Here is a 25,452-nt window from a genome sequence, read left to right on the forward strand (position 1 = left end):
CATCTGGATGCGCAGGCTCAGCGGTCATGGCCACAGGCCTAGCCGGTCCGCGGCATGTGTGATCCTCCCAGACCGGGGCACGAACCCGTGTCCCCTGCATCAGCAGGCAGACTCTCAACCACTGCGCCACCAGAGAAGCCCCTGTTGGAAGATTTTTAATCACAGTTTCAATTTCAGTGCTTGTGATTGGTCTGTTCATATTTTCTATTTCTTCCTGATTCAGTCTTGGCAGGTTTTGCATTTCTAAGACTTTGTCCATTTCTTCCAGGCTGTCCGTTTTATTGGCATAGAGTTGCTTGTAGTAATCTTTCATGATCTTTTGTATTTCTGCAATGTCAGTTGTTACTTCTCCTTTTTCATTTCTAATTCTATTGATTTGAGTCTTCTTCTTTTTCTCGATGAGTCTGGCTAATGGTTTTATCAATTTTGTTTATCTTGTTAAAGAACCACCTTTTTTTTTTTTTTTTTGCTGTATGCGGGCCTCTCATTTCCGTGTCCTCCCCCATTGTGGAGCACAGGCTCCGGACGCGCAGGCCCAGCGGCCACGGCTCACAGGCCCAGCCGCTCCGCAGCACGAGGGATTCTCCAGGACCGGAGCATGAATCTACGCCCCCTGCATAGGCAGGTGGGCTCCCAACCACTGCGCCACCAGGGAAGCCCCCCACCTTTTTTACATCTTTATTGGACTATAATTGCTTTTCAATGGTGTGTTAGTTTCTGCTTTATAAAAAGTGAATCAGTTATACATATACATATGTTCCCATATCTCTTCCGTCTTGCATCTCCTTCCTTCTCACCCTCCCTATCCCATCCCTCTAGGTGGTCACAAAGCACCTAGCTGATCACCCTGTGCTATGAGGCTGCTTCCCACTAGCTATCTATTTTATGTTTGGTAGTGTATATATGTCCATGCCACTCTCTCACTTTTTTATAAAACCAGCTTTTAGTTTTATAGATCTTTGCTATTGTTTCCTTCTTTTTTTTTTCATTTATTTCTGATCTGATGTTTATGATTTCTTTCCTTCTGCTAACTTTGGCATTTTTTTTGTTCTTTCTCCAGTTGCTTTAGGTGCAAAGTTACGTTGTTTATTTGAGATGTTTCCTGTTTCTTAAGATAGGATTGTATTGGTATAAACTTCCCTCTTAGAACTGCTTTTCCTGTATCCCATAGGTTTTGGGTCATCGTGTCTCCATTGTCATTTGTTTCTAGGTATATTTTGATTTCCTGTTTGATTTCTTCAGTGATCACTTGGTTATTAAGTAGTGTATTGTTTAGCCTCTATGTGTTTCTATTTTTTACAGATCTTTTCCTGTAATTGATATCTAATCTCATAGCATTGTGGTCAGAAAAGATACTTGATACAGTGTCAGTTTTCTTAAATTTACCAAGGCTTGATTTGTGACCCACGATGTGATCGATCCTGGAGAATGTTCTATGAGCACTTGAGAAAAATGTGTATTCTGTTGTTTTTGGATGGAATGTCCCATAAATATCAATTAAGTCCATCTTGTTTAATGTATCATTTAAAGCTTGTGTTTCCTTATTTATTTTCATTTTGGATGATCTGTCCATTGGTGAAAGTGGGGTGTTAAAGTCCCCTACTATGAATGTGTTACTGTCGATTTCCCCTTTTATGGCTGTTAGTATTTGCCTTATGTATTGAGGTGCTCCTATGTTGGGTGCATAAATATTTACAATTGTTATATCTTCTTCTTGGATCGATCCCTTTATCATTATGTAGTGTCCTTCTTGGTGTCTTGTAATAGTCTTTATTTTAAAGTCTATTTTGTCTGATGTGAGAATTGCTACTCCAGCTTTCTTTCGATTTCCATTTGCATGGAATATCTTTTTTCATCCCCTGAGTTTCAGTCTGTATGTGTCCGTAGGTCTGAAGTGGGTCTCTTGTAGACAGCATACATATGGGTCTTGATTTTGTATCCATTCAGCCAATCTGTGTCTTTTAGTGGGAGCATTTAGTCCATTTACATTTAAGGTAATTATCGATGTGTATGTTCCTATTCCCACTTTCTAAATTGTTTTTGGTTTGTTATTGTAGGTCTTTTCCTTCTCTTGTGTCCTTACCTAGAGAAGTTCCTTTAGCATTTGTTGTAAAGCTGGTCTGGTGGTGCTGAACTCTCTTAGCTTTTTCTTGCCTGTAAAGGTTTTAATTTCTCCATTAAATCTGAATGAGATCCATACTGGGTAGAGCAGTCTTGGTTGTAGTTTTTTCTCCTTCATCACTTTAAATATGTCCTGCCAGTCCCTTTTGGCTTGCAGAGTTTCTGCTGAAAGATCAGCTGTTAACCTTATGGGGATTCCCTTGTGTGTTATTTGTTGTTTTTCCCTTGGTGCTTTTAATATGTTTTCTTTGCATTTAATTTTTGACAGTTTGATTAATATGTGTCTTGGATTTATCCTGTATGGGACTCTCTGTGCTTCCTGGACTTGATTAACTATTTCCTTTCCCATATTAGGAAGTTTTCAACTCTAATCTCTTCAAATATTTTCTCAGTCCCTTTCTGTTTCTCTTCATCTTCGGAACACCTGTAATTTGAATGTTGGTGAGTTTAATGTTGTCCCAGAGGTCTCTGAGACTGTCCTCATTTCTTTTCATTGTTTTTTCTTTACTTTGCTCTCCAGAACTTATTTCCACTATTTTATCTTCCAGGTCACTTATCCGTTCTTCTGCCTCAGTTATTCTGCTATTGATCCCTTCTAGAGTATTTTTAATTTCAATTTTTGTGTTGTTCATCGTTGCTTGTTTCATATTTAGGTCTTCTAGGTCCTTGTTAAATGTTTCTTGCATTTTGTCTATTCTATTTCCAAGATTTTGGATCATCTTTACTATCATTATTTTGAATTCTTTTTCAGGTAGACTGCCTATTTCCTCTTCATTTGTTAGGTCTGGTGGGTTTTTATCTTGCTCCTTCATCTGCTGTGTGTTTTTCTGTCTTTTCATTTTGCTTATCTTACTGTGTTTGGGGTCTCCTTTTCGCAGGCTGCAGATTTGTAGTTCTAGTTGTTTTTGATGTCTGTCCCCAGTGGTAAGGTTGGTTCAGTGGGTTGTGTAGGCTTCCTGGTGGAGGGGACTAGTGCCTGTGTTCTGGTGGATGAGGCTGGATCTTGTCTTTCTGGTGGGCAGGTCCACGTCTGGTGGTGTGTTTTGGGGTGTCTGTGGCCTTATTATGATTTTAGGCAGCCTCTCTGCTAATGGGTGGGGTTGTGTTCCTGTCTTGCTAGTTGTTTGGCATAGAGTGTCCAAGCACTGTAGCTTGCTGGTCGTTGAGTGAAGGTGGGTCTTGGCGTTGAGATGGAGATCTCTGGGAGATTTTCGCTGTTGATATTACGTCGGGCCGGGAGGTCTGTTGTTGAGCAGTGTCCTGAAGTTGGCTCTCCCACCTCAGAGGCACATGAGCCTGTGGCCGAAGAGGCCGGTGTGACTCTGCAACAGCCTGAGGTGCGCTGTTTTTTCTCCTGGGGAAGTTGTCCCTGTATCACGGAACCCTGGTAGTGGCGGGCTGCACAGGCTCCCGGGAGGGGAGGTGTGGAGAGTGACCTGTGATCACACACAGACTTCTTGGTGGCGGCAGAAGCAGCCTTAGCGTCTCATGCCCGTCTCTGTGGTCCGCGCTGATAGCCGCGGCTCGCGCAGTCTCTGGAGCTCCTTTAAGCGTTGCTGTTAATCTCCTCGCACACCAGGAAACAAAGAGAAGAAAAAGTCTCTTGCCTTTCGGCAGGTCTAGACTTTTCCCCGGACTTCCTCCTGGCCAGCCGTGGTGCAATAACTCCCTGCAGGCTGTGTTCATGCCGCCAACCCCAGTCCTCTCACTGCGCTCGGACTGAAGCCTGAGCCTCAGCTCCCAGCCCTGCCCACCCCGGCGGGTGAGCAGACAAGCCTCTCGGGCTGGTGAGTGCTGGTCGGCACCGGTCCTCTGTGCGGGAATCTCTCTGCTTTGCCCTCCGCACCCCTGTTGCTGCGCTCTCCTCCGCGGCTTCGAAGCTTCCCCGCTCCGCCACCCACAGTCTCCGCCCGCGAAGGGGCTCCTAGTGTGTGGAAACATCTCCTCCTTCACAGCTCCCTTCCAGAGGTGCAGGTCCCGTCCCTATTCTTTTGTCTCTGTGTTCTCGTTTTTCTTTTGCCCTACCCAGGTACGTAGGGAGTTTCTTGCCTTTTGGGAGGCCTGAGGTCTTCTGCCAGCGTTCAGTAGGTGTTCTGTAGGAGTTGTTCTACGTGTAGTTGTATTTCTGGTGTATCTGTGGGGAGGAAGGTGATCTCGGCGTCTTACTCTTACGCCATCTTCGATTATCCATAAACTTGTTTTTAAGTATTTATTTCTTCTAGGTGCTATTTTCAAGTGGAATTTTCTTCTTCTTCTTCTTCTTTTTTTTTTTTTTTGCTGTGGAAGTATTTTAAGTTGTATTTCTTTTCAAAATGTAAATCCTTTTTTTTCTCTTTCTATAGGAATGTAAATTCATTTTAACACTGCAGGAATCACCCATGAGTGAGTCTTCATTACTGTTTCAATATCTGTTTCCTGTTAAGGGAAGGGGATGTCTATGGAGAAAGAAAGTTTTCCCAGGGTGACCTAGCTGGGACTGGGACTAATTTCTTTTCTTCTCTGATCCCGGCAGGGGAACTCTGCAAGTCCCTCTGGTTCACTCATGGTCACCTGACCAGGACTGAGGTATACCTCCCAATTACAGAGATATTGGGTAGGCTTGCTTTTTAAAAAAATTTTTTTGCAGAAATTATATTTCACTGTAGGTGATTACCAGGTACTGGGTATAATTCCCTGTGCTGTACGTTATATTCTTGTTTCTTATCTATTTTAATAGTAGTTTAATAGCAGCTTGTATCCATTGATCCCATACCCCTAATTTGTCTCTTCCCCCTACTCTGTCACCTTTGGTAACCACCAGTTTGTTTTCTGTATCTGAGTCTGTTTCTGTTTTGCTGATACAGCCATTGTATTATTATTACTATTATAATTATTTCTGAATTCCACACGTAAGTGATATCAGATAGTATTTGTCTTTTTCTGTCTGACTTATTTCACTAAGCATGATATTCTCTAGGTCCGTACATATTGTTGCAAATCGCAGGATTTCAGTCTTTTTCTATAACTGACTGATATCCCATTGTGTATACATATATACATATATCTATATATATACATATATATATATCTATATATACACATATATAGATATATACAAATATCACATTTTCTTAATCCAGTTGTCTGTTGATGGACACGTAGGTTGCTTCCGTATCTTGGCTATTGTAAATAAAGCAACTGTGAACATTGGGTACAAGCATTTTTTCAAATTAGTGCTTTCATTCTTGTTCTGGATATATACAGGAGTGGAATTACTGGGTCATATATGTTAGCTCTATTTTTAGTAGCTCTATTTTTAATTTATATAACAAGTCTCCATACTGGTCTCCACAGTGTATGCACCAGTTTCCTTTCCCACCAACAGCATACAAGAGTTCCATTTCTCCACATTCTCACCAACATTTTGTTGTTTGTAGACTTTCTGATCATGGCCATTCTGAGAGGTGTGAGAGGATACCTCACTGTAGTTTTGATTTGCATTTCCTTCATAATTAGTGATGTTGAGCATCTTTTCAAGTGCCTGTTAGCCATCTGTGTGTCTTCTTTGGAAAGATGTCTGTTCAAGTCTTCTGCCCATGTTTTGTTTGGGTTGTTTGTTTGCTTTTTTTTTTTTTTTTTTTTTGTGGTACGTGGGCCTCTCACTGTTGTGGCCTCTCCCGTTGCGGAACACAGGCCCCGGACGCGCAGGCTCAGTAGCCAAGGCTCATGGGCCCAGCCGCTCCGTGGCATATGGGGTCCTCCCGGACCGGGGCACAAACCTGCATTCCCTGCATCGGCAGGCGGACTCTCAACCACTACGCCACCAGGGAAGCCCTGTTTGTTTGCTTTTTGATATTGAGTTGTATGAACTGTTTGTATTTTTGGACATTAACCCCTTGTTGGTCACATAATTTGTAAATATCTTCTCCCATTCCGTAGGTTGTCTTTTTGTTTTGTGGATGGTTTCCTTTGATGTACAAAAGCTTTTAGGCTTAATTGAGTCCCATTTGTTTATTTTTGCTTTTATTTCTTTTGCCTTAGGAGAGTGATCCAAAGAAATATTGCTACAATTTATGTCAGAGTGTTTCTCCTCTATTCTCTTCCAGAAGTTTTATGATTTCTGGGCTTTCATGTAGGTCTTTAGAGTATTTTGAGTTTGTTTTTTGTGTACAGTGTGAGGAAATGTTCTAATCTCATTGATTTACATGCAGCTGTCCAGCTTTCCCAGCACCACTTGCTGAAGAGACTGTCTTTTCTCCATTGTTATTCTTGCCTCCTTTTTCATAGGTTAGTTGACTATAGGTGTGTGAGTTTATTTCTCGTCTCTCTATTCTCTTTCATTGATCTATGTGAGTGTTTTTGTGCTAATATCGTGTCATTTTGATTATCATACGTTTGTAATGTAGTCTGAAATCAGGGAGTGTGATACCTCCAGCTTTGTTCCTTTTTCTCAAGATTGTTTTGGCAACTTGGGGTCTTTTGTGGTTCCATATAAATTTTGTGATTATTTGTTTTAGTTCTGTGACAAATGTCCTGATATTTTGATAGTGATAGCTTTAAATTGTAGATTGTTTTGAGCAGTGTAGCCCTTTTAATAATATTAATTCTTCCAACCAGAGAGCATAGGTTATCTTTCTACTTCTTTGCATCATATTTAATTCACCAGTATTTTATAGTTTTCAGTGTATAGGTCTTTCATCTCCTTGGTTAAGTTTATTCCTAGATATTTAATTTTTTGATGACATTTTACACAGGTTTGTTTTCTTGCTTTCTTTTTCTGATATTTCATTGTTAATGTATAGAAAAGCAACAGATTTCTGAATATTAATCTTGTATCTTGCAAGTTTACTGAATTCATTTATTAGTTTTAATAGTTTTTTGTTGAAGACGTTAGAGTTTTCCATATAGAGTATCTTGTCACCTGCAAATAATGACAGTTTTATGTCTTCCCTTCCAGTTTGGATCTTTTAATTTCTTTTTCCTGTCTGATTGCTATGTCCAGGTATTCACTACTGAGTTGAATAGAAGAGGGAGGAGTGGGCATCCTTGTTTTCTTTCTCATTCTAGAGGAAAGGCTTTCAGCTTTTCACCATTGAGTACTTATGTTGACTGGCTTTGTCATAAATGGCCTTCATTATGTTGAGATAAGTTCTCTCTATACCAATTTTGATTAAAATTTTTATAATGAATGATATTCAATTTTGTCAAATGCTTTTTCTGCCTGTGCCCATTGGCTTTGTTGGGAGAGCTCGATCTGATGTGATCACTAGTCATGTCTTTCCTCAGGGTGTGCTGGCAGCTATCACCTTGGTAGGTGGTGGGGCTGGACATGGAGGGCCTAGAGCCAGAACCAGTTTGAACCAGGGCTTCTCTTCTGTTCAGTGACTATTACTGCCCTATCCAAGGTGTGGTCAGGTCCCATGTTGCTGGAGCAGTGTAAGAGAAAGAGGAACTTTCTCCTGAAAGTGAGTGCCAGAAATGGCTGCCTCTGCCCCATGCAGATAACCTCTTTAAGGTCTGAGGTGCCTCTGCCTCCCATGGCCAAGTTTTCTGTCCTTGGCTTGCCAGGCTACTGTGGAGCTGTGACATGCAGCAAGCCTACTAGGGTGTTTGCTTGGATCAGTCTGCGGAATCAATGCACCCAGGGGTTCACGAGAAATCAGCCAGCCACCTGTGTCTTCTCAATCCATGCTGTAAATCCTGCCTGAGGGCAAGGCAGCACACAAACACTTCTCAGGTGTGGAGTGTCAGATTCTCCAGCCTTTCTGTTGGTCCCAGCAGTTCTCCTTGCAGCCAGGTCTCACAGTGCTTGTCTCCTGCATGTAGGATGCAGTCTGTGGCTTGACCTGCTCACTCCCCAGGGCTGGTCTTTGCCTACGTAGCCTCCCTTTTCTTCTTAGTTCCCTCCCAGGGTCACAGGTGCCAACTCAGTACTTTTCCCCCTTCCTCTCTGATTATGTGGGAATCGTTCTTGTAGTCTTGGCTCTGTAGGGGGTTCTCTCTTTTTTTTGTTAACATCTTTATTGGAGTTTAATTGGAGTTTACAATGGTGTGTTAGTTTCTGCTTTATAACAAAGTGAATCAGCTATACATATTCATATATCCCCATATCCCCTCCCTCTTGCGTCTCCCTCCCACCCTCCCTATCCCACCCCTCTACGTGGACACAAAGCACCGAGCTGATCTTCCTGTGCTATGGGGCTGCTTCCCACTAGCTAGCTATTTTACATTTGGTAGTGTATATATGTCCATGCCACTCTTTCACTTCGTCCCAGCTTACCCTTCCCCCTCCCCATGTCCTCAAGTCCATTCTCTACATCTGTGTCTTTATTCCTGTCCTGCCCCTTGTTCTTCATAACCACTTTTTTTTTTTAGATTCCATATATATGTGTTAGCATGTGGTATTTGTTTTTCTCTTTCTGACTTACTTCACTCTGTATGACAGACTCATAAGTCCATCCACCTCACCACAAATAACTCAATTTTATTTGTTTTTATGGCTGAGTAATATTACATTGTATATATGTGCCACATCTTCTTTAACCACTCATCTGTCAATGGAAATGTAGGTTGCTTCCGTGTCCTGGTTATTGTAAATAGAGCTGCAGTGAACATTGTGGTACATTACCCTTCTTGAATTATGGTGTTCTCAGAGTATATGCCCAGGAGTGGGATTGCTGGGTCGTATGGTAGTTCTATTTTTAGTTTTTTAAGGAACCTCCATACTGTTCCCCATAGTGGCTATATCAATTTACGTACCACCAACAGTGCAGGAGTGTTCCCTTTTCTCCACACCCTCTCCAGCATTTACAGTTTATAGATTTTTTGATGATGGCCATTCTGACTGGTGTGAGGTGATACCTTATTGTAGTTTTGATTTGCATTTCTCTAATGATTAGTGATGTTGAGCATCCTTTCATGTGTTTGTTGGCAGTCTGTATATCTTCTTTGGAGAAATGTCTGTGTAGGTCTTCTGCCCATTTTTGTATTGGGTGATTTGTGTTTTGATATTGAGCTGTATGAGCTGCTTTTAAATTTTGGAGATCAGTCCTTTGTCAGGTGCTTCATTTGCAAATATTTTCTCCCATTCTGAGGGTTGTCTTTTGGTCTTGTTTATGGTTTCCTTTGCTGTGCAAAAGCTTTTAATTTTCATTAGGTCCCATTTGTTTATTTTTGTTTTTATTTCCATTTCTCTAGGAGGTGGGTCAAAAAGGATCTTGCTGTGATTTATGTCACAGAGTGTTCTGCCCGTGTTTCCCTCTAAGAGTTTTATAATGTCGGGCCTTAACATTTAGGTCTTTAATCCATTTTGAGTTGATATTTGAGTATCGTGTTAGGGAGTGTTCTAATTTCATTCTTTTACATGTAGATTTGTATACTGCTGCTTTACCAAATTCATTGATTAGCTCTAGTAGTTTTCTGGTAGCATCTTTAGGATTCTCTATGTATAGTATCATGTCATCTGCAAACAGTGACACCTTTACTTTTGCTTTTCCGATTTGGATTCCTTTTATTTCCTTTTTTTCTCTGATTGCTGTGGCTAAAACTTCCAAAACTATGTTGAATAATAGTTGTGAGAGTGGACAACCTTGTCTTATTCCTGATCTTAGAGCAAATGGTTTCAATTTTTCACCATTGAGAATGATGTTGGATGTGGGTTTGTCATATACAGCCTTTATTATGTTGAAGTAAGTTCCCTCTATACCTACTTTCTGGGGGCGGGGTATCTTAAATCGGTGTTGAATTTTGATGAAAACTTTTTCTGCATCTATTGAGATGACCATATGGCTTTTTTGCCTTCAGTTTGTTAATATGGTGTATCACATTGATTGATTTGCATATATTGAAGAATCCTTGCATTCCTGGGATAAACCCCACTTGATCATGGTCTATGATCCTTTTAATGTGCTGTTGGATTCTGTTTGCTAGTATTTTATTGAGGACTTTTGCATCTATGCTTATCAGTGAAATTGGCCTGTAGTTTTCTTCCTTTGTGACATCTTTGTGTGGTTTTGGTATCAGGGGGATGGTGGCCTCGTAGAATGAGTTTGGGTGTGTTCCTCCCTCTGCTATATTTTGGAAGAGTTTGAGAAGGAAAGGTGTTAGCTGTTCTCTAAATGTTTGATACTAAACCCCTGTGAAGCCATCTGGTCTTGGGCTTTTGTTTGTTGGAAGATTTTTAATCACAGTCTCAATTTCACTGCTTGTGATGGTTCTGTGTGTATTTTCTGTTTCTTCCTGGTTCAGTCTCAGAAGGATGTGCTTTTCTAAGAATTTGTCCATTTCTTCCAGGTTGTCCATTTTATTGATGTATAGTTGTTTCTAGTAGTCTTTCATGACTCTTTGTATTTCTGCAGTGTCAGTTGTTATTTCTCCTTTTTCATTTCAAATTCTGTTGATTTGAGTCTTCTCCCTTTTTTTCTTGATGTGTCTGGCTAATGGTTTTTCAATTTTGTTTATGTTCTCAAGGAACCAGCTTTTAATTTTATTGACCTTTGCTAAAGTTTCCTTCATTTCTTTTTCATTTATTTCTGATCTGATCTTTATGATTTCTTCCTTCTGCTAACTTTAGGTGTTTTTTTTTTTTTGTTCTTTCTCGAATTGCTTTAGGTGTAAGATTCGGTTGTTTGTTTGACATGTTTCCTGTTTTTTGAGGTAGTATTATATTGCTATAAACTCCCCTCTTAAAACTGCTTTTGCTGCATTGTGTAGGTTTTGGGTTGTTGTGTTTTCATTGTCATTTGTTTCTAGGTGTTTCTTGATTTCCTCTTTGATTTCTTCAGTGATCTCTTGTTTATTAAGTAGTGTATTGTTTAGCTTCCATGTGTTTGTATTTTTTACAGAGTTTTTACTGTAATTGATATCTCGTGTCATAGCGCTGTGATCGGAAACGATACTTGATACGATTTCTATTTTCGTAGATTTACCAAGGCTTAATTTGTGACCCAAGATATGATCTATCCTGGAGAATGTTCCATGAGCATTTGAGAAGAAAGTGTATTCTGTTGTTTTTGTATGGAATGTCCTGTAAATATCAATTAAGTCCAACTTGTCGAATGTATCATTTAAAGCTTGTGTTTACTTATTTATTTTCATTTTTGTTGATGTCTCCATTGGTGAAAGTGGGGTGTTAAAGTCCCCTAGTATGATTGTGTTACTGTTGATTTCCCCTTTTATGGCTGTTAGCATTTACCTTATGTATTGAGGTTCTCCTGTGTTGGGTGCATAAATATTTACACTTGTTATATCTTCTGCTTGGATTGATCCCTTGATCATTACGTAGTGTCCTTCTTTGTCTCATGTAATGGTCTTTATTTTAAAGTCTATTTTGTCTGATATGAGAATTGCTACTCCAGCTTTGTTTTGAGTTCCATTTGCATGGAATATCGTTTTCCATCCCCTCAGTTTCACTCTGTATGTGTCCCTAAGTCTGAAATGGTTCTCTTTTAGACAGCATATATATGGGTCTTGTTTTTGTATCCATTCAGTGAGTGTTTGTCTTTTCGTTGGAGCATTTAATCTATTTACATTTAAGGTAATTTTTGGTTTGTATGCTCCACTTACCATTTTCTTAATTGTTTTGGGTTTATTATTGTAGGTCTTTTCCTTCTCTTGTGTTTCCTGCGTAGAGAAGTTCCTTTAGCATTTGTTGTAAAGCTGGTTTGGTGGTGCTGAATTTGCTTAGCTTTTGCTTCTCTGTAAAAGTTTTAATTTCTCTGTCATATCTGAATGGGATCCTTGCTAGGTAGAGTAATCTTGGTTGTAGGTTTTTCCCTTTCATCACTTTAAATATGTCCTGCCACTCCCTTCTGGCTTGCAGAGTTTCTGCTGAAAGATCATCTGTTAATCTTATGAGGATTCCCGTGTATGTTATTTATTGTTTTTCCTTTGTTGCTTTTAATATTTTTTTTTGTATTTTATTTTTGATAGTTTGATTAGTATTTGTCTTGTTTCTCCTTGGATTTATCCTGTATGGGACTCTCTGTGCTTCGTGGACTTGATTAACTATTTCCTTTCCCATGTTAGTGTAGTTTTCAACTATTATCTCTTCAAATATTTTCTCAGTCCCTTTGTTTTTCTCTTCTTCTTCTGGTTTCCCTATAATTTGAATGTTGGTGTGTTTAATATTGTCCCAGAGGTCTCTGAGACTGTTCTCAATTTTTTTTCTTTTTTTTCTTTATTCTGCGCTGCAGAATAATAGTTATTCTACTACTATTCCACTAGAAATAGTTATTTCCACTACTTTATCTCCCAGGTTACTTATCCATTCTTCTGCCTCAGTTATTCTGCTATTGATTCCTTCTAGAGAATTTTAAATTTCATTTATTGTGTTGTTCATCATTGTTTGTTTGCTCTTTAGTTCTTCTAGGTTATTGTTAAACGTTTCTTGTGTTTTTTTCTATTTCCAAGATTTTGGGTCATGTTTACTGTCATTACTCTGAATTCTTTTTTAGGTAGACTGCCTATTTCCTATTCATTTGTTTGGTCTGGTGGGTTTTTACTTTGCCTTTTCATCTGCTGTGTGTTTCTCTGTCTTCTCATTTTGCTTAACTTACTGTGTTTGAGTCCCAGGACTTTAACGTGGAGATTTTGTATGAATGATTTCTTTCAGTGGCATTGTTTGAGGTATTCATTTTGTTTGTGATCTTAATAAATGGAAAGAAAAAGGCAAAACAAAAGGAATAGGACTTGGCCTATGGATGATTTATATTCTTTAAATACTTAATCCATTGTGTTTGTGTAACTATGATTCTTAGTAAATGAAAATTTGAGGTAATTTTGGCAAATATTTTAGCTGTTATAGAAATTTATTTCCAGTGGATACAGTTGTTTGGAATTCTGACTGATAGTTAAGTAAGTTTTACAGAGAAAAGTTTTTTTTGTGTTTGTTTGTTTTTTAAATAGGAAGTTCTGACCTGTTCAAATTATTTGGATTTGGTTGATTGTGGAGCTATTGAACATTGTTGGTGTTTAAGCCACTTCAGGTCTGTAGCTGCTGACTGAAGGATGCACAATCTAAACGTTGGGATTTGTTTTTTTCGGGGATCTTACTGAAGACTCAAGCCCATGAGGCAGTGTCTCAGATAGCTCTGAGGGACTGATCCAAAGAGGTAAGGGAGGGGCCAGCATATAGAAGAGTTTTGCAACAGAAAAACAGGTAAAAGTTTACTGTTTATAAAAGAAAGCAGATATGTCACATGAAGGAATTTAGTGCTTTCCCATGTATGGGAAGATGGAAGAGTCTGGCTCACTGAAATCATTGCTTTGATATGCACTTCAGCTATCTGGAGCCAGTATCCTGTGTTTCCTCAGGGTGTACCATTGGAGGTGCCTGCTTTGCTTACTGATATGGCAGATGACATTCTTCCTCTACAAGCCACACTCACCTATATGAGGTCAGGAAATGATTTTGACCTAGTTTCTAGGTGTTGCCACCTAAGTTACCTGAATGATAGCCTTCAGTACCCAGATCAAAGGAATAAAAGAATGGATGCTGGCCCTGCAGTTGGGTCTTATAAGCAGGAGAAACTAATGAAAATGCCCTGGATGCAGAATACACCAGTGTGGGGTGACTCTCAGATGAAGAAAGAGGAGTCTCCACAACTCAGAAAGGGACAGGAACCAAGTCACCGTACCTTCAAGGCCTAAGAGAAAGGAGACAGAAGCATCAAGAAAAAGGGATGCAGAGAGGTGGACGGGGTGATAGAAATTAGAAACGGCCACTAAAGTGGTCTAGGTGTCGAGACACTGGAAAAGGCTTGCAGCACTCTGTGCTGCCAGAAAGTGCCTGACTGAGTAAAAGTTCTGTCTTATTCACCCCTAGATATGGGTTATTCTTGGTAATGATGCTGTGCCTGTTAAAGAACTTTAAATCATGTGCACTTCACTGTTTATGAAAGCAGTAAGCCATGTATTGTATTTGAGCTATTACATATCTGTGAAATCCAACTCAGGATAAAATTGTGGGCTCTTCAGTGTGTGTGGGGAAAAAACCTTGGAGGAATTGCATTTTCTCAGGCCTGCCATATACTGACAGATTACTATAAAGCTACCTTTAAAAAACTTTATTTTTTACAGTTTTACATTTACAGCAAAATTCAGCAGAAAGTTCCCATATTCCACTGCTCCTACACATACACAACCTCCCCCATCACTTACCAAAGGGCACATTTGTTACAACTGATGAATATATATTGACATATCATCATTACCCAGCATTCATCTTTATATTAGGCTGTCTCTTGGTACTGTACATTCTGTGAGTTTGGACCTACATATACTGACATGTATGTATCATTATAGTATCTTTTAGAGTATTTTTACTTCTCTAAAAATATTCTGGTTTCTAGCTATTAATTCCCCCTTACAACCTGTGGCAATGACTGATTCTTTTGCTGTAGGATACAGTTTTTGCCTTTTCCAGATTGTCATATACTTGGAATCATATAGCATGCAGACTTTTCAGATGGGCTTTTGTCACTTGTATATTTTTTCACGTGTATATTTTAGGTTTCTTCATATCTTTTTATGGCTTCCTGACTTTTTATTTCTTTTCTCTTTTTTAGTGCTGAATAATACTGTATGGTCTGGTTGAAATAAAGTTTATTTACCATTCACCTGTTGAAGAGCATCTAGGTTGCTTCCAGGTTTTGGCAGTTTTGAGTTATGAACCTTCTTCAGTGTGCAGGTTTTTTTTTTTTTTTTTCAGTGTGCAGGTTTTTATGTAGATATAAAATTTCAGCTCTTTTGGGTAAATACCAAGGAGTGTGACTGCTGGATCACATGGTAAGAGTATGTTTAGTTTTGTGAGAAACTGCCAAAGTGGCTGTAGCATTTTGCATTCTTTCCAGCAGTGAATGGGAGTTCCTGTTACTCCACATCCTCACCAGCATTTGATGTTGTCAGTGTCTTCATTTTGGCCATTCTAACAGGTGTGTAGTGGAATCTCACTGTTGTTTTAATTTTCATTTTCCTGATGACGTATGATTTAGAGCATCTTTTTTTCATATGCTTTGCTGTCTGTTTATCTTCTTCAGTGAGGTGTCCATTAATTGGTGGTGGCCCATTTAATTGAGTTCTTTGTTCTCTCACTGTTGAGTTTTAAGTATTCTTTCTATATTTTGGATAACAGTTCTGATCAGATGTGTCTTTTGCGAATGTTTCCTCCCCGTCTGTGATTTGTTGTCTCACATGTGTTGACATTGGCTTTCACTGAGCAGAAGTTTTAATTTTAATGAAGTTGAGCTTACCCATTATTTCTTTCATGGATCCTGCCTTTGGTATTGTATCTAAAATGACATTTCCAAACCAAGGTCCTCTTAGTTTTCTCCTATGTAATCTTCTAAGAGTTTTATAGTTTTGCATTTTATATTTAGGCCTTGAGTTAAATTTCGTGAAGGGTGTGAAGTCTGTCTAGGTGATTTTTTTTTTTTGCATGTGGATGTCCACTTGTTCCAGCATCATTTTTTGAAAGACTATCTTTGCTATCGTATTATTTTGCCACTACCACACTATCTTGATTACTGTAGCTTTATATTGTCTTGAGGTCTGATAGGTTCTGATAGGTTCTCCAGCTTTGTTCTTCTTCAGTATTGTGTTGGCTGTCCTGGGCCTATTGCCACTTTAGGATCAATTTGTTGATGTCCACAAAATAAGTTGCTAGAATTTTGATTGGGATTGTTTTGAATCTATAGAGCAAGCTGGGAAGAAGTGACATCTTGACAGTATTGAATCTTTCCCATCCATGAACATGGAATGTCTCTTCATTTATTTAGTTCTTCTTTGTTTCAGTTCATCAGAGATTTGTAATTTTCTTTGTATAGCTCCTGTACAAGTTTTGTTAGACTTATAACTAAGTATTTCACTTTTGGAGGTGCCATGTGAATGGTATTGTGTTTTAAATTTCAGATCTACTTGTTTGTTGATGGTATTTAGGAAAGCAGTTGACTTTTATATATTAACCTTATATCCTACAGTCTTGTTATAATCATTTATTAGTTACTGGAAGTTTTTTGGTCATTTTTTTCCAGATTTTTCATATAAAGGTCAAGTCATCTGCAAACAAATCCTTAAGTAAAAATCAACCATTAAAAATATTTGAGGCTGTGAAATGTTAGTTCTTTAGTTGTCAGTGCTAATGTTAATTTGTATGTGTGATGCTAAGAGGTAATTAATAAGGTGAATATGAAGTTCTTATCTGTATGCATGTATGTAATTTAATGGATCTATTGTAAAATAAAATATTTTCTTTCTATTTAGCCTTTTCTGGATATTCAACAAATACTAAGTACAGCCCACTCCAAATAAAAGCAGAAATAGCAAGTCATCAGGACAGGGTGAGTAAAAATGAGTGTTTTTACACTAGAAGCAGCTTGTGTATTCTTTATATACTGATAACATCACTTATTATGATTTACTTAATTCCTTTGATAGGAAGAGAAAAGTTTCATTTTAAAGCCTCAGCCCATCTAACAAAAAATTGCTTGTATCCCTCTGTGTATTTCATAGGGCTAGATTCACCCAACATTTGGAAAGATTTGGCGATGTCCGGGCCCGAGCTCACAGGGCTGCTTCCCTGTATTAGTGGGAGGCCAGCTCTGTCCCTTGGCAGATTTAGCATCTGCCGTTCTTCCCTGGTCTCTGTATTCCCAGAGAAATCTTGCCTGCGATGGTGTTTGACCAGAAGGTGCCGGTGCTCCTTGCCAGTGGTGTCAGGTTCTTTGTGTGCCACCGTGTTCCATCCCTTCATCCTCTTGTCTTTGGTGTCTGGGAGGGGGGACAGGAGACATCTTGGAGACCAAGCCTCCCATCCTAGTGTCTCAGTGCCTAAACCAGAGTGTCTCTTTTAGTGCTGTGGTTCTCACATTCTAGTGCACCAACAAAAAACACCTGGGGCATCAGTTCAAAGTGTGAGCCCCATCCCCATTTCCATAGAAACTGTCTCATTACCATGCTGGCTGCCCCTGGAAGAGGCAGGGCTCCCTGCCAGCAAACGGCCCACAATTAAGTGTCCCCTGCTCGCTCGGCTGCCAGAGATGGCTCCCAACCCCAGCCAGCATGGTTCAGAAGGGCTGTCAGTATGCCTACTTTCTGGAGCGATCAGACACCTGCGTGGGGATTTTTCTCGGCATCTTAGAAACATGAGCTCGCCCCAGCCTGTGACCAGGTGCTGCGCCTGTTACGAGATCCCAGACGTCAGCCTTCCTGCGATTTTCACTGGGTGCTGTGTGAGCAGGCCCGCCAGGTGCCCCAAAGATGTTGAACAAAAGACATGGGAACCATTAGGTTTAAAATCACTTCCTGGGCATTGCCCTTTGTCCCCTTGCTCGGAAGACATTTTGTCACCAGGCTCCAGGACCGGCAGGCTTCTCCAGAAGTGGGTGGAGGGGCCTCTCTCCTCCATGAGGGGCTCGGAGGGGCTGCCCTGGGTCTACAAGCCCTCCCTGTCCCGTGCAGTCACCATGTCCTCGATTTGTCCCCACACGTGTGTCACTGGGTATGGAAGAGGGGGAGTGAGTGTGGGGGACCTTCTCAGGGGGACCTGGGGAAGACGCGGGGTTTCTTCTGAAGGAACTGGAGGTGGAGTTTTAACAAGGCCTGGAGTGGGTCCTAGCACCTGTTTAAATAAGCACTGCAGGCGACTGACTTTCAGGTAGTGGGAAGCCATGCTTTGAGCAACAGGGCTTCCTAGGTGAGATCTATGGGAAGTAAGCAGAAGAGGGGATGAAAAAAGTATGACAAAGTTTGCTCATTGCAATGTGTAAATCAATACCTTGAAAAAGAAAATTGTTGCCGGTTCCAGGGCTCCACATGGGTAGAAAGCTGTTTGGTGACCCGGGCCTTCTGTGTCTAAGCGAGCCAGCCCCTCTGCCAGGGCTGTTTGATATGCCAGGGATGGGAGGTCATGGAGAGACTGGGTGACCCCGTGAATTGCAAGCTATTCAGAAACTTAGATGACAATGCTAACAACTGTAGAAATCATTTCTCACAGCTTCTTTTTGTGGAAAAAAAATGTAATTTGTCTTTAGCTTTGCAGATTAAAATGAGAGCTGACCCAGATGAAGCAAGAACTGAAGTACAAAGAAAAGGGGGTGGAGACCCTGCAAGAGTGAGTGGCCTGCAGTGACAGAGGGAGAGTTTCCCTGCGATTTCCTGTTTGGTGCCGGGACATGTGTCCTAAAGCTTCACGGGTGTTCACTTTTATGCTTTTATTTATGCTCATTATTTCCCTAAATTAAAAAAAATTGTATTGAGTATAGTTGATTTACAGTGTTGTGTTAGTTTCAGGTATACAGCAAAGTGATTCTGTTATGTATATACATATACATATATATTCTTTTCCATTATAGGTTATTACATAATATTGAGTATAGTCCCCTGTGCTATGCAGTAGGTCTTTGCTGGTTATCAATTTTATATTTAGTAGTGTGTATATGTTAATCACAGAATCTGTTCTTTGAAGATACTCAGCTTTTAAAATACTTGAGAAACAAGATCCTTATTTTTATATTATGCTCATTATCTCTAGCTACATACTTTATATATGTAGATAAAGCTGTATAATCATTATTAAATTAAATTTTCTTAATTAGAAGTACATTAATTTAAAAATTAAGTTCTCCTTTCTCATTAGCCATACTCAAGTGCTTATTAGCTGTACGTGGTTAGTTCAGCTTTTCTCTACGTCAACGCAATTGACATTTTCAGTTGTCCTATGATATTTTATGGAGGATGTGCTGTCCATTGTATGATATTTGGCAGCATCCCTGGGTTCTCCCCACTGGATACCAGTGGCACCTCTTGATTGTGACAATCAAAAATGTTCTCCAGTACTGGTAGATATCTCCTAGGTGGACACATTACCCCTCAGTTGAGAACCACCAGGCTAATGACGACTGTATTGGACAACTCAAATAATAGAACATTTCCATCATTACAGAATGTTCTATTTGACAATATAGTTTATAGGTCTTCCTCCTGAAGTCATCTTTACAATTATTCCTATTATATTCCTTATATTCCTATTAAGAGTTTGGGGATGAATTTCTTATAATTTGTGAGCTATATTAAGTTAATGAACAAGTGTTATTTTACCAATGATAACATTACTGGTTTACTTTTTGGATGAAATTATTCTTGATTTATATCCTATCTTCATTTCCTGAACTTGAGCACAGGCTTCACATTTTCTGTGCCTACGTTTCTCATTGATTTGTGAATGGTAATCATTCTGATAACAGCAGCAGCATCTAATACATAGCTTTCAGTTTATGGTGGGAATCCATGTGGTTACTATTATTGGTAAATGTAGAAGCATTCCACTCTTTGCATCCAATATGCAGATTCAAAAATCCTGTGTCAGATGTGACTGCAGTATTGTTGTTTATAAGGTAAAAGATAAATGTCACTGTTCAACAAATATATTATTTCAATGTCATATAAAGGTAATTAACATAGATCAAGTCCTGTTCTTTAATACGTGGTTGAAATTAATTTTCTTAATTATCTAGACTGGTTGGGTTTATGAGTCATTTGTCTTTTGTGGGGGAGGGGTTGTTGTTGTTGTTGTTGTTTTATGGACATTACAACTCTGGAATTTACTCATCTTATAACTGGAAGTCCGTACCATTTGACCAGCATCTCCACATTTCCCCCACCCTTTAGTCCCTGGTAACCACTACTCTATTCTCTGTTTCTGTGAATTCAATTTTTTTTAGATTCCACATATAAGTGAAACAATACAATATTTTTCTTTTCTTATTTCACTTAGCATAAAGCCTCCAGCTCTCTTTAGGTTATCACAGATGGTAAGATACCATTCTTTTTAGTGGCTGAATAATATTGCACTGTGTGTGTGTATATCTTCATCCAGTCATCTGTCAGTGGATCATTAGGTTCTTTCTGTGACTTGGTTATTGTGAATAATGCTGCAGTGAATATGGGAGTGCATATTATTTGATGGAGGTTTCATTTCCTTGTAATATATACCAAGAAGTAGAAATGCTGGATCATATGTTAGCTCTATTTTTATTTTTTTTTGAAGAACCTCCATTATGTTTTCTGTAGTAGTTGTATTGCCACCAACAATGTACAAGAATTCCCTTTTCTCCACATCCTCACCAACAGCATTTCTCATCATTTTGATGATAGCCATTCTGACAGGTGTCAGGTGGTATCTCATTGTGGTTTTGATTTGAATTTACCTGAGTCTTAATGATATTAATCATATTTTCATGTGCCTATTGGCCATCTGTAGGTCTTCTTAGGAAACTGTCTATTCAGATCCTCCCCTTATTTATTTTTTTTGTGGTACGCAGGCCTCTCACTGTTGTGGCCTCTCCCGTCTCAGACAGCACAGGCTCCGGACGCGCAGGCCCAGCGGCCATGGCTCACGGGCCCAGCTGCTCTGCAGCATGCGGGATCCTCCCAGACCGGGGCACGAACCCATGTCCCCTGCATCGGCAGGCGGACCCCCAACAACTGCGCCACCAGGGAAGCCCTATTTATTTACTTTTAATAAATGAGTTTTTAATCAGTAATTTCCCTTTTTGGTTTTAGGCCAGTTGGAATTGAATTTCTTTTCTTATTTATTTATTTATTTATTACATCTTTATTAGAGTATAATTGCTTCACAATTGTGTGTTAGTTTCTACTGTATAACAAAGTGAATCAGCTATACATATACATATATCCCCATATCCCCTCCCTGTTGTGTCTCCCTCCCACCCTCCCTATCCCACACCTCTAGGTGGTCACAAAGCACTGAGCTGATCTCCCTGTGCTATGTGGCTACTTCCCACTAGCTATCTCCCCTTATTTTTAAATTGGATTGTTTGTTATTTTGCTATTGAATTGTATGAGTTTTTTATATATTTTGTGTTAATTCCAATGGCAAGGAACTTTTTCCTTGTGTTCTCTTGGAGAAATTTTACATTTGCAGGTCTTACATTTAATTTAAATCCTTAATCTGTTTGAAGTTAATTTTTGTGAATGGTGTAAGATATGTGTCCAGTTTCACTGTTCTGCATATGAATATCCAGTTTTCCCAATACCATTTATTGAAGAGACTTTTCTTTCCCCTTGAATATTCTTGGCTGCCTTGTCAAATATTAATTTAACCTATAGTGGGCTCTCAGTTTGGCTACATTGGTCTATGTGTCTATATCAGTACCATACTGTTTTGATAACTATAGTTTTGTCATATAGTTTAAAATCAGATAGTTTGATTCCTCCGGCTTTCTTCTTTCTCATTATTGCTTTGGCTTTATGAGATCTTTTTTACACATTTAGAATTGTTCTTTACTAATTCTGTGAAAAATGCCTGTGGAGTTTTGATAGGGATTGCATAGAGTCTATAGATGCCTTTGAATGGCATGGATATTTTAACAGTGTTGTCTCTTCTGATCATTGACATGAGAAACCTTTCATTCATGTTTTTCATTTCTTTAATTACTGTCTTGTAGGTTTCAGTGTATAGAACTTTCACTTCCTTGGTTAAACTTATTCCTAGTATTTTGTTGGTCTTAGTGCTATTGTGAATGGATTTTTTTTCTTTATTTCTCTTTCTGATATTTCATTGTAGTGTGTAGAAACACAACTGATGTTTGTACCTTGACACTGAATGCTGCAACTTTGCTGAATTTTTTTATTAGGACTGTTTTGTTGGTGGGGTCTTCAGGATTTTCCATATACAGGCATATGTCACATGGAGACAGAGACTTCTTCCTTTCCAGTTTGAAATTTCTTTTCTTGCCTAATTGCCCTGGTTAGGAATTCCAGTACTGTGTTGAGTAAAAGTGGCTAGAGCATGCCTCTTACCATCTTAGATGAAAAGGTTTCTTTCAGTCTTTCACCTGAGTGTATTAGCTGTGGATTTGTCATGTTATGTCCTATATTATGTTGAGGTATGTTCTTTCTACAAACAATTTGTTGAGAACGTTTATCATGAAAACATGTTGAAAATTATCAAATACTTTGTATGGCTTTTATTTATTTATTTTAACATCTTTATTGGGGTATAGTTGCTTTACAATGGTGTGTTAGTTTCTGCTTTATAACAAAGTGAATGAGTTATACATATACATATGTTCCTATATCTCTTCCCTCTTGCATCTCTCTCCCTCCCACCCTCCCTATCCCACCCCTCTAGGTGGTCACAAAGCACCGAGCTGATCTCCCTGTGCTATGCGGCTGCTTCCCACTAGCTGTCTGTTGTACGCTTGGTAGTGTATATATGTCCATGTCACTGTCTCACTTTGTCACAGCTTACCCTTCCCCCTCCCCATATCCTCAAGTCTGTTCTCTAGTAGGTCTGTGTCTTTATTCCTGTCTTACCCCTAGGTTCTTCATGACATTTTTTTCTTAAATTCCATATATATTTGTTAGTATATGGTATTTTTCTCTTTCCGACTTACATCACTCTGTATGACAGACTCTAGGTCTATCCACCTCATTACAAATAGCTCCATATCGTTTCTTTTTATGGCTGAGTAACATTCCACTGTATATATGTGCCACATCTTCTTTATCCATTCATCCGATGATGGACACTTAGGTTGTTTCCATCTCCTGGCTATTGTAAATATAGCTGCAATGAACATTTTTGTATATGACTCTTTTTGAATTACGGTTTTCTAAGGGTATATGCCCAGTAGTGAGATTGCTGGGTCATATGGTAGTTCTATTTGTAGTTTTTAAAGGAACCTCCATACTGTTCTCCATAGCAGCTGTACCAATTCATATTCCCACCAGCATTGCAAGGTTGTTCCCTTTTCTCCACACCCTCTCCAGCATTTATTGTTTCTAGAATTTTTGATGATGGCCATTCTGACTGGTGTGAGATGATATCTCATTGTAGTTTTGATTTGCATTTCTCTAATGATTAATGATGTTGAGCATTCTTTCATGTGGTTGTTGGCAGTCTGTATATCTTCTTTGGAGAAATGTCTATTTAGATGTTCTGCCCATTTTTGGATTGGGTTTTTTGTTTTTTTGTTATTGAGCTGCATGAGCTGCTTGTAAATTTTGGAAATTACTCCTTTGTCAGTTACTTCATTTGCAAATATTTTCTCCCATTCTGAGGGTTGTCTTTTGGTCTTGTTTATGGTTTCCTTTGCTGTGCAAAAGATTTGAGGTTTCATTTGGTCCCATTTGTTTGTTTATTTTTGTTTTTATTTCCATTTCTCTAGGAGGTGGGTCAAAAAGGATCTTGCTGTGATTTATGTCATAGAATGTTCTGCCTATGTTCTCCTCTAACAGATTGATAGTTTCCAGCCTTACATTTAGGTCTTTAATCCATTTTGAGCTTATTTTTGTGTATGGTGTTAGACAGTGATCTAATCTCATACTTTTTCATGTACCTGTGCAGTTTTCCCAGCACCACTTATTGAAGAGGCTGTCCTTTCTCCACTGTACATTCCTGCCTCATTTATCAAAGATAAGGTGACCATATGTGCCTGGGTTTATCTCTGGGCTTTCTATCGTGTTCCATTGATCTATCTTTCTGTTTTTGTGCCAGTACCGTACTGTCTTGATTACTGTAGCTTTGTAGTATAGTCTGAAGTCAGGGAGCCTGATTCCTCCAGCTCTCTTTTTCGTTCTCAAGATTGCTTTGGTTTTCGGGGTCTTTTGTGTTTCCATACACATTGTGAAATTTTTTGTTCTAGTTCTGTGAAAAATGCCAGTGGTAGTTTGATAGGGAATGCATTGAATCTGTAGATTGCTTTGGGTAGTAGTGTCATTTTCACAATGTTGATTCTTCCAATCCAAGAACATGGTATATCTCTCCATCTATTTGTATCATCTTTAAGTTCTTTCATCAGTGTCTTATAATTTTCTGCATATAGGTCTTTTGTCTCCTTAGGTAGGTTTACTCCTAGATATTTTATTATTTTTGGTGCAGTGGTAAATAGTGTTTTCTTGATTTCAATTTCAGATTTTTCATCATTATTGTATAGGAATGCCAGAGATTTCCGTGCATTAATTTTGTATCCTGCTACTTTACCAAATTCATTGATTAGCTCTAGTAGTTTTCTGGTAGCATCTTTAGGATTCTCTATGTATAGTGTCATGTCATCTACAAACAGTGACAGCTTTACTTCTTTCCGATTTGTATTCTTTTTATTTCCTTTTCTTTTCTGATTGCTGTGGCTAAAACTTCCAAAACTATGTTAAGTAAGAGTGGTGAGAGTGGGCAACCTTGCCTTGTTCCTTATCTTAGTGGAAATGCTTTCAGTTTTTCACCATTGAGGATGATGTTGGCTGTGGGTTTGTCATATATGGCCTTCATTATGTTGAGGAAAGTTCCCTCTATGCCTACTTTCTACAGGGTTTTTATCATAAATGGGTGTTGAATTTTGTCAATAGCTTTCTCTGCATCTATTGAGATGATCATATGGTTTTTCTCCTTCAATTTGTTAATATGATGTATCACATTGATTGATTTGTGTATATTGAAGAATCCTTGCAACCCTGGAAGAAACCCCACTTGATCATGGTGTATGATCCTTTTAATGTGCTGTTGGATTCTGTTTGCTAGTATTTTGTTGAGGATTTTTGAATTTATGTTCATCAATGATATTGCCCTGTAGTTTTCATTCTTTGTGAAATCCTTGTCTGGTTTTGGTATCAAGGTGATGGTGGCCTCGTAGAATGAATTTGGGAGTGTTCCTCCTTCTGCTATATTTTGGAAGAGTTTGAGAAGGAAAGGTGTAGGCTCTTCTTTAAATGTTTGATAGAATTCACCTGTGAAGCCATCTGGTCCTGGGTTTTTTTTTTTGGAAGATTTTTAATCACAGTTTCAATTTCAGTGCTTGTGATTTGTCTGTTCATATTTTCTATTTCTTCCTGATTCAGTCTTGGCAGGTTTTGCATTTCTAAGACTTTGTCCATTTCTTCCAGGCTGTCCGTTTTATTGGCATAGAGTTGCTTGTAGTAATCACTCAATGATCTTTTGTATTTCTGCAGTGTCAGTTGTTACTTCTCCTTTCTCATTTCTAATTCTATTGATTTGAATCTTCTCCCTTTTTCTCTTGATGAGTCTGGCTAATGGTTTGTCAATTTTGTTTATCTTCTCAAAGAACCAGCTTTTAGTTTTATTGATCTTTGCTATCGTTTCCTTCATTTCTTTTTCATTTATTTCTGATCTGATTTTTATGATTTCTTTCATTCTGCTAACTTCAGGGTTTTTTTGTTCTTCTTTCTCTAATTGCTTTAGGTGCGATGTTTGGTTGTTTATTTGAGATGTTTTCTGTTTCTAACGGTGGGCTTGTATTGCTATAAACTTCCCTCTTAGAACTCTTTTGCTGCATCCCATAGGTGTTGGGTCATCGTGTCTCCATTGTCATTTGTTTC

The 25,452-nt window shown here is 38.9% G+C and overlaps 1 protein-coding gene across 1 annotated transcript in view; it reads left to right on the top strand.

Moving 5' to 3' along the window:
• The window catches only part of LOC117310625 (protein WWC3-like), a 160,262-nt gene that overhangs the window by 14,265 nt on the left and 120,545 nt on the right, over positions 1–25,452 (top strand). Inside the window, 2 exon segments of the mRNA XM_073799779.1 lie at positions 16,360–16,436; positions 18,129–18,208. Coding sequence (XP_073655880.1) covers positions 16,360–16,436; positions 18,129–18,208 — 157 coding nt within the window.

This window comes from Tursiops truncatus, assembly GCF_011762595.2.
Source record: "Tursiops truncatus isolate mTurTru1 chromosome Y unlocalized genomic scaffold, mTurTru1.mat.Y SUPER_Y_unloc_1, whole genome shotgun sequence".
Classification (NCBI taxonomy): domain Eukaryota; kingdom Metazoa; phylum Chordata; class Mammalia; order Artiodactyla; family Delphinidae; genus Tursiops; species Tursiops truncatus.